We start from the raw sequence: 10,166 nt of genomic DNA, 5'->3' as shown, positions 1-10,166 counted from the left end.
AGAGCTGTGGATCAAGTTCCCAGATGCAGCGTTACTTTGAATATTAAAAATCTGGTACATTAAATACTGTATGCAGGTAGAATCTGCATCGCCAGCTGCTTGTCCTTGTATTAGATCTGAAAAGGAAATCCTGCTATTTTTAGAGGCATTTGATCTCACTACTTGGTGTTAAACTGCTGCAATGGGTAGAAATTGAAGTCTTTTTTTCTCTCTGCTTTTAGATATCTGCTTATGAGGACTCAGTTGCTGCTCATCTTGCAAAAATTCTCAATTCTGATCAGCACTCAGTTGTCATATCATCTGCCAAGTGAGTTGATCAGTTTTATGTGTGATGTGTAGGATAAATCCCCAGTACAACATCATCATCATAATAATCTTCTGTCTAAGCCTGATTTTCTTATGGCTGGCCTGACTGGCCTGGCTTAATATATCATGATTTATATCTTTTAGAGTAGATATTTATTCTGCAAATGTTTTATACGGTGCAATTGTAATGGATAGCTTAATACTAAACACATCAACATTTTTTTAAAAATTCACATGATATAAAATGATTTTAAATCTCTCCAAATCAGCATGCATCTTGAATATGAAAATTACTGTTACTAGTGTGTAAATGTGGTCTACTTCACATTACATTTCTTCTGTTTTGTTTTATGCATATCCTTATCTTTAAGAGGACAAACAACTTCACCAGTGTGAAGCAGAACTTAGGGCTAAGTAGCTTTGTCATAGCTCTTGTCTGTATCAATTCAATTGATAGTGGTTTCAGACAATGGTTTGGGGTTTTTTTCCCCCAAACTGAAACACTTCAAAATGAAAGATAATTACTTGGCAAGTCATGGACATCGTCTGAAGTCAGAAATATTCTATGCATACCTTCTCTGTGAAAAAAAATCTTGTATTTTGTAATATGCAAAAGACCGGTCACAGAATCTTCAAAAATACACCTGAATGTCATTACATCTCTTTTTCTATTTTAATGCTAAAAGCAAGTTAATAAAGTTTCATTTCTGAAGTATAAATAGCACATGTTGAAAATGAAGCTGGAGGTTGTTATTATAACTCCAAATTCTAAACTTGGTCTGTACCTTGTTAAATCCATTTAATTTCTGGCAAATAAATTTCAACCAAATGAACAGTACTAAGCAATTATCCGCACCTCGTTAGTGAGTTTGCTGTCTGTCTACACTGTAGGTAATAAGAACCAAGTCCTTCCCTGATTTACACAAAGAAAATTCATTGCAGCCCACTGTAGTTTGCCCAGATACGCCTCAAGGTCAGCTGTCGTTCAAAAGCGTGAGCTGTGCCGTGGGTGCTGTGTGGCCACATGCTTTCATCTGAGGATTTCAGGCTCTGCTGAAGGCAGTAGATTTTCTCCATGGTTTCTGGGCTCGATCTTTGCACGGGAATTGGCAAAATTGTGCTTGAACTTATAAAAGTGAATGCACGTTTGCTGTCTCCTCTGGTATGGAAAGTGTACCAGCAAGGGAGTGGATAAAAGGACTCACGTTTGTTTCAGTTCTTAGAAATAAGAAGCTTTTAGATACACTGTGTGCAAAAGCTTGGGTAAAAGGGAGGGAGTTGTAAAGCTTATCAGTTGGATTTTGCATGCCATGGAAAAGAGTATCATCTGCTTTGCAAGTAGGACCACAGAGTTAAGTTTCCAACAAGAGTGATGTATAGCAGTACGCATACTAAGAAATGGCCGTAAGAATGTTAATATTCCAAGCATATCTATTTTATTTTATTTGATTTGTTTTCTCCCCTCCTTTTTTTATCTGAAGAATATTATGTGAAACTGTAAAGGACTTTGTTGCCAAAATAGGGAAGACTTATGAAAAACCAATGGAAAATGCAGAGGAAGCTGATGCCATGGCCATTAAAGTAAGACTATGACTATATTCTGGTTTAAAGTTGTGGTATTTTAAAGTTTATAGCTCATGGGTGTTTCATTTTCAGATTGCTCCAGGATGCCTAGCTTGGCTTTCATTTCAACCAGTCACTTCTAAATTCTTCCCTTCTTACTGCATGGAGCAGTTATTTCCAAACCATCTTTAAACTCAAGATCTCTATAAATTCTGTTTACACTTTTTTCCTTTGTAAAGGATAAAGCTCATGGCAACATACATAGAGTTAAAACCAAAAATTTTGTTTAGGAGTTATATTTTTAGGGATTAAGTTAGCTACAGGAAAACAATGGGATAACAATGAGAGGGTATACTGGGAGAATGAAGGGAAAAGAGACTAATATGTTAAAAACAATCATTTAAGCTGCAGATCGAAGTGATCATGTTGCAAAAGCACTGAAAAAAACACAGAAGGCTTTGGTGTAAGGCACAAAATTTTCATGAGTGGAAAAGAAAAGAAGAAAACAAAATCATTAACAATCCTAGAGTCAGGAAATGTACTTGCTAAATGGCAATTTGTGGTTCATGTTTCTCTTTGGTGCACATTTTAGAAAATCAATTTTTCCTTTTTTACTCTTCCAAGGCCACAGTGTGTTGCTTTCCTTTCCCTTAAGGAGGCAACATCACCTGTTTTCCAGTGTACCTAGAGAAGGCAACTGCTTAGGGATGGGTAGAAGTGTTTGACAGTGTTTGGTCCTGTCTTGAGCCTCTTTGCTCTGTGACAACCCACCAAGTTAGTTGCAAGACCAACCCCATGTGTCTCAGTCTAACAGCTGGGCATGTCCTCATAGATTATCTCTCCAAACTAGGGTACTGAGCACCCATAATTTCTTCTAGTGCTGCATGATATGTGCAAATCTGTGGTGGTTCTCTGTGCTGAAAGCCGCTGGGAGACGAGTAAGATCTAATCTGTACCCTAATGGCAGGCTGAGTTTAGCCCAGTGTGGTAATTTAATGTGATTGTAGGGATTGGTTTTTTTATAATTGCTCTAATCTGGTTGAGCCTCACAGGGTATGTCTGCAGAAAAGCCATTCAGATCTCCTCATAGTCTGATAGTCTAAAATGTTGAACCTAGTTTTGCATTTTACGTAAACAATTGCAAAGATACTTAAGACACAAACAATCTTAAATACAGCCTGGTACTTAATTTCCTGAAAATGTTCACGCATTCACTCATTTTGTGTGTGTGTGTGTATTCTTTTCCACTCTTTCTTAGTGCTCTGAGTTAAATGAGAAGCTAGACCTGTTGCTCCAGGCTCTTCACACGGAAGCCCAGGCTGCTCCCATCCTCCCAGGCATCGCTCCCCCCATTGTAGAAGAAGAAGCTGAGGAGTTTTCAAGTGAAGAATCCTTGTCTGAAAGTAAAGAGCAATTAGCAGAGTGTGTCTCAAAGTCTTCCACCCAGAAACTCTTCAAACCAAGGGAACAGTTAATGCTCCGGGCAAACAGCTTGAAAAAGGCTGTGAGGCAGATCATCGAACAAGCAGAAAAAGGTGCACGTCAGCAACATTTTGATCCTTCCTTGTAGAATAATGATGATTTATTTATTTTTTAAGCTAGCATAAATTTTCATTATTGAAGTTTGGTTTCTGCATTCTTACATAGATAAAACTATGTACTCATTACAAGCTGTGAAGATAGAAATGTAGCTTGTTTGGGTGTTGATGATTGTCTCTAAATGTGAATACATATGTTTGCACATATGTGCACATGTAAAAGTTTACTTCTTCTGTAACTATAGTGCTCCACAAAATGAAAATTTCTAGCATCACATCTTTATCAATGGGCAAAGGATTGCTAGGCAGTTTTTCACTGAATTGGCAACAAAAGTCTTTTGTTAATAATTTTAAACTTAAAACTACATAAAAAGAAGAAACTGAATTTTCCATGTATGCAGCTTTTCTTTAGGAATACTGAAACTTTCTGTCTTTTTAATAAGCAGTTGTGGATGAGCAGAATGCTCATAGTGAAGAACAAGTGAACCAGTCTCCACTAGAATATAGCAAAGAATTGGATGAATCCAAAGAAGAGGAAAAAGAGGAAGATACAAAGGAACTTGAGTCCCCATCAGGTGAGTAAATTAGGAATAATATAATTTAAAGTTATGTGGTCTCCTTATAGTTGCATTATGGAGTGTGCATCTTGTTTTACTGGAAACAAATTTTAATAGATTTGGATAAGTAAAAATTAAGGGAAAAATGCGGCTGATGGGATGAACAACCTTTTGAAAAGTGTGTATAAATCTGAGAAGGTATTTGTTGGGGAGAAGAGTGCCTGCATTTAATCTAGTGCTCACACTCACCTTTCTACAAGAACCTGAGCGGGGACTAAAGAGAGCCTGGTTAACCGTGGCAATGGCATGTGGCAGTCGTAGGCATTTTAAGAGCGTATTAGAGGAATTTCTGTCAGTAATTTCTGTTGAAAGGCTTTCAAGTTGTGTGAAACAGACATATTTATTTATTGTTTTGACAACAAAACCCTGATGTCTCAGCTGGGAGCTTACCTTGAGACAGTTATGGGAACAGAGAATGAATATTTAGGTCTTCCATATGAAATGGAACAGCATAAAGCAGGAAAAAATGTACTGGAAACCGGAATATGGAAGTCTCCTGAGAAGTGGCAGTACTAAGGTCACCCTCTCTATTTGTCTAATCCACAACAGAAAGTTGAACCAAAGTCTTTAATATCCTAGAGCTCTTTGCCATGAAGGATTTCTCGTGCTGTTATCCCAAATACAGGTCGTTAGTCCAGTGAGTTCCATGCGGCTATTGGCTGCTGTGTAGGAAACCATATAGCAAGACACTATACCAAGATACTCTTGATTTCCAAGATGTAGAGCTCCTTACTTCTTCTGCCCTTGGTCAGATGGACTGTATCATCTGCTGCTGTCTAACTGCTCCTGCTTTCCTGTAGGATCGTCATTGTGTCCTCACTGTGGGGCTCTGCAGGTTACTCTCCAAGAAAAAAAAAAAAAGACAGCTGGGTTTTAAAATGCATCAGAAAGATGTATTATTTGTATCAATAATTGTACAAAGCCATTAGAATAATGAGTGGTCTGTGTCTAAACAAACTTGATTTTCATAAAGTAATAGCCCATTCTGTCATTAAGCTTTCCTTCTGGCTATTCAGTGTTTGGTTACTGTGTGTAAAATGATATTTAGAGAATAGTCATCTCCCAAAATAGAGTAGTGCTAATTCCCACATTCAAATGATAGGTTAAAATCTCTCCTTCATGTGTCCTTTATGAAATCTGCCAGTGAGTGGCTGCAGTGGAAAAAGGAAGGACTATTTGTCTGTATGGGATCCTCACTTACCTTCTCCTTTGTTTGCTTTTGGCACCAAGTCAGTCCAGCCAGAGGTCGTGTTTAGACATTTTCCATCACAAATGTCAATACTGCATCTTATGTTGACTGGTAGTTCATGTGTAAGGGTTCTTCGAGGACCTCAAGCTGCACAGTCATTTTAGGAAAGCTGCTTCTTACCATGGGTGGAAGTTTCAGCTTTTGCCATGTTATCGAAGTGGACAGTGATGCACTGCAGGTCTTGAGATGCACCTGCGAGTCATGGAGGAACAGTGGTAGCTGGTGGGCAGCAAAATCTCTGCTCTAGGTATTTAGTTAGCAACTTCTTGTGGCAAAATGAGCAAAAGCGTTTGGGTTGTGCATCTCCTTTTGTTACCCTGACCCACACCAACAACCTCAAATGGTGTCATCCTCATGACTCTCTGCTCTGAAGCTGGTGTCTATGCCGGTAGCCCCTACCATAGAAATATGACATTAGTCGCTGGGGGTACTGTTGATTCAGAATATCACATTTCCTTTTCTCCAGGAATGGATGTCAAGGACCTTCATTGGTCCCTCCCCTTTTCCCTTGGTTATAGGAGTCAATGCTTGCTGGTTTTCCAGTTTCAGTAGTAGTTCATAGAGGATTCTGGCCCTACAGATAACCCATTCCTACTGCCATAAATATACAATAAAATAAATATATAGCATACGTATTCTATATGTAGAAATATATATAACCCCCTTGTTTCTTGGTGATACGATTTCTGGGTTTATTGGAGAGCTGTATTATTCTTCATATAATCTGATATGTGTGAAAATGAGCACATATTAAGGCTGTCAGTGGTGTTTAGGGACAAAGCATGAAACATGAAATCAATTATCTGCAATGAAACATCGGTTTTACTCATTAGGGCTCTGTTCTTTTTATCACAGCATGAACAGCAAAAGTTTATCTTTATTGCAGTTATCCCCAGGAGTCTCATCTGTCAAATAAAGAGCAGCTGCTCTGTTGATTTTTCTATTTAATATAACTGCCTTGTTCCCAAGTACAGAGACGAGAGACTTTGTGAATAACATTGTGAATTTTTCAGTGGCATTATGAAAAGAAAATGTTAACTTTGTTCTGAATACTGTATTTTACCCACTGAGGATCTTCTTGGTCACTGAATGAAGATAATGTTCTCCCATATGTTAATTACCTTAATCTAAATATTTAATACTTCTTGTCAGATATTCCTTGCAATTTTTATTCGTTTTCATTTTTTAACATTATTACAGTGGGTTTTTGTGCAGAGATACATTGTGTTACATTGTTATAATGCAATATCATAGCATTTTGTGATAGCTGCTAAGGCTGTTATGTAGATGTTAAAGTCAGAAGGAGCTGTTAGTCCACTTGGTCAGAACTTTCATCTAGAACAGTTCAGAAAATTTCACCCACTTATCCTTGTCTTGCATCTAATAATTTATTTTTGGCTTAAGCAATTCATCCAGAAACGTGTAATATTACTCCTGGGATACAAGAGGATGAAGAATTTGCCATTTCATTGACTGTTCTGTGCTAGCTTACCATCACTTTAAAAAAAAGCTAATGCCCAAGTCCTGGTCTGAATTGATTTGAACACAGTTTCTAAATGCTGCTTCTTAGTACCTTTGTCTCTAGATTTTCCCACTCTGCATTTTCTTGCCATTAATGTCTTCATGCAGAACACCTGCGTTACTCTCAGGCTATTATGATTGACGTGAACTGATCTGCCCCTCTCCTGCCACTAAAAAGGATATATCTTATCCTTCCCATCGAATTCTTGGTTGTGTTTTTCTTCTGCTTTCTCAGTGCTAGTTCTCATCATTCTATTTTTTGCCAAATTAGTTTTCAAGTTTTGAGAGGAATATAACAGATCATTTTGAAATAATTTCGTTTTTTGTTCTGTGCTTCTTCAGACGGTCAACGTTGAAGTTGTCCTGAGCTGAAGTAGTTTTAACATGTGAGATAATTTGGAGCAGAGGTAGCCAAGAAACATCTGTCTGTGATCATGTGGTCTGCAAAAGCTTTCTGCACATGCATGGAAATGCTATAACAAAGCATTCGTTAATACCCAAACTTGCTTGCCTGGGGCACCATTTTCTGGCTATGTCTGACAGGGCTAAATTTCACAAAGATTAACTTCCCCATGCTAAAGCAGGCACTGATATATTCTCTCAGCCTGCATGAGACAAGTTCTGCCAGGAAAGTAAATTATTACAGCACCTGAGGTCAGCCTCCTGAAAAGCCTATCCTTCTTCATCGCCTCCAGAGGCAGCCCCAGGGGTAACTGGCCTCACTGAGCTCCCAGTTACTCTTTGTGAACATCTTTTCTTTCCGCTTGATTTTCTTCCCCTTCTCTTTCTGAGCATTTGTCACCAGCAATTACATTAGCTACTGAACCTTGCTATTTGTCACAAGGTTTTATTGATCCATCTTCTGCAGAACTTGAGCGGATAAGTTATTTCAAGTATTTTGGGACTTGCTGTTTGGTTTTTTTCTTTCAGAAGAAAAGATTATGCCCCACACAATCTTTTTTAACTGCAGAAGACAAAGCACGGTTTCTCCCTTCCCTTGCAGTTTTCAGTTTGGCTGTAAATAAAGATGTCAGAGTTTTGTCTGATGTTTTCAGAAATTTGCTGCAGGCAGGGGGCCCATTTTAACTGCTTGAAGCAAATAATGTGACTGTTGCTCAGGTATTTCCATGGCCCATGTGTTAGAATAGCTATCTATATTAAAATTGTTATAAATAATAATGTACTTTATAATACAGGTATATTTATACATAAACATAGATTGAATTTAACTTCTTACTTCATTAACGTGTTTATCAGAACCTACTACAGCATGAAATACTATGGCACTTTAAGGTGGATATAATGCTGTTTTTGCTAATACCTTGAAGCCTAAGTTGGGAACTCCTCATACTGAATGTACACTTACTCAGTTTAATGTTTGCTTGTCATTTGATCTGTTTCTGAGTTTTCTTCCCTGTATTTAGAGGAAAAACTGTGGTGTGAGGGGGAAGGACATTTGTCACAGAATGGTAACAGATGAAATTAATGCTTCTGAAATATTTTCAGGGCTGTAAAAAATACATATTTGATGTCATAATAAGCCTAATTGGTGCTCTTACTTCTGCACAGTTAAAACAGCACCAAGATCTCCAGATCGTCGTACAAGCCGAGGTATCCATTCTCAGACAGGCTCTTTCTCTGCTCCAGGTTTGGCTGCAAGCAAGGAAAACCTCCCAGTGCTTAACACCAGGATTATCTGCCCAGGTAATTACGATTTTGAAATCTGCTGTTCCTCACAATACTGTAATATTGCCTTCTGTTCCCCTGTTTGCTGTCAAAAAAACAAATTTTACTTCATGCCCTGAATTTGTTTGACCAACATACACATCTTTGTGTTGTATCATGTAGTAGGAAATGCAAAATAACGCAGAAGATTGCTGATCGTTTAGCACCACACCAGATGTAACAGAAGTGGTTGTGTTTGATTCTGGAGGATGAAAAATGAAACTCAGGGTCTTAGAATCATAGAATCACAGAGTTGTTTGGGTTGGAAGGGATCTTTAAAGATAGTCTAGTTCCAAGCCCCCAACCATGGGCAGGGACATCTTTCTCTAGATCAAGTTTCTCAAAGCTCCATGTACTCTGAGCTTGGATACTTCCAATGATGGGGCACCCACATCTCTCTGGGCAACCTGTTCCAGTTCCTCGCCACCTTCATAATAAAAAATTTCTTCCTTATGTCTAATCTAAAATTACTCGCTTTCAGTTTAAAACCATTGCCATTTGTCCTATCGCTACAGGCCCTGGTGAAAAGTCTCTCAGTCTTTGACTTATAAGTCCTCTCTGTATTTTGAAAGGCCACAATAAGGTCTCCTTGAAGCTTTCTCTTCTCCAGGTTGAACAACCCCAACTCTTTCAGCCTGTCTTCATAGGAAAGGTGTTCCAGCCCTCTGACCATTTCAGTGGCCCTCCTCTGGATCCACTCCACCAGCGCCCTGTCTTTCTTGTGCTGAGGACTCCAGAGCTGAATGCAGTAGTCCAGAGTGGACTAGAGGGGCAGAATCACCTCCCTTGACCTGCTGGCCACACTGCTTTTCATGCAGCCCAGGATACATTTGGCTTTCTGGGCTGTGATCGCTAATTGCCGGCTCACATCCAATTTTTCATCCACCAGTATCCCCAGGTCTTTCTGTCATTCATCCTAATCAGCACAGGCTGTGAAGGGGCTGAGAGGCAAAGCCATGTAAAGTTCAACCCTCTGAATAAGTGATGCCCATGGGAACGTCTCTGGAATCAGATGCCTGAAACTACTGTACAGTAAAAACAGGGGGAAAAATAATCTATTCTTATCCAAATGCAGTTAATACTAGGGGGCACCAGTAAAACACTGGTTTGATTCATTTCATTAGTATAGTAAGCTTCCATATTTCTTTAGGTCAGTGTAAGTGACATCTTTTAGAAAGTATTTTTTGTTGTTTACATGCATTACACAGATGTTTTGTTGAGTGGCATCAGTACCGGTCAAGGAAGGCATGGCAAGGCTGTGGTCTTTCCACAAATTAAGTTAAACTATGTCGCTACTGTTTGTAAAAATGGTAGGAGTATTCCTTAGGAATATTTCCAAAGGAAGGTACCAGATGAAAATCATGGCCACTTTGGAGATGAAGATTAAACTAAATAAAAAGCTCTAGTAGTCCTTTTGGATGTTAGGCTACCCATTTGATTACTCTGCCCACCAGCAAGTGTTGGCCTGAAATTCTGAGTTTTCTTGTGTTTTATTCTTTGTCGATGGTGGCACCTAGAGAGTCAACCACTGCACTACAGCGTGGCTGCCTTTTTGTTCAAGAGAGCCAGATACCTGAAGAGATAACCAATATATATAAGATAACTATATATAACATATATAAAATAACCATAAAATATATAATGCAG

At 38.7% G+C, this 10,166-nt stretch overlaps 1 protein-coding gene across 1 annotated transcript in view; it reads left to right on the top strand.

Annotated features, from left to right (window-relative positions):
- DGKH (diacylglycerol kinase, eta) overlaps positions 1-10,166 on the top strand; it is a gene marked incomplete at its 3' end in the record, with an annotated part of 57,441 nt that overhangs the window by 39,623 nt on the left and 7,652 nt on the right. The window contains exons 12-16 of the mRNA XM_009868221.1: positions 222-307; positions 1,788-1,887; positions 3,128-3,404; positions 3,854-3,982; positions 8,364-8,498. Of these exons, the coding sequence (XP_009866523.1) occupies positions 222-307; positions 1,788-1,887; positions 3,128-3,404; positions 3,854-3,982; positions 8,364-8,498 (727 nt within the window). The remainder of the gene's footprint in view (positions 1-221; positions 308-1,787; positions 1,888-3,127; positions 3,405-3,853; positions 3,983-8,363; positions 8,499-10,166) is intronic.

This window comes from Apaloderma vittatum, unplaced genomic scaffold, assembly GCF_000703405.1.
Source record: "Apaloderma vittatum isolate BGI_N311 unplaced genomic scaffold, ASM70340v1 scaffold4594, whole genome shotgun sequence".
In the NCBI taxonomy this organism is placed as follows: Eukaryota; Metazoa; Chordata; class Aves; order Trogoniformes; family Trogonidae; genus Apaloderma; species Apaloderma vittatum.
This window is presented reverse-complemented; position numbering and strand designations above follow the sequence as displayed.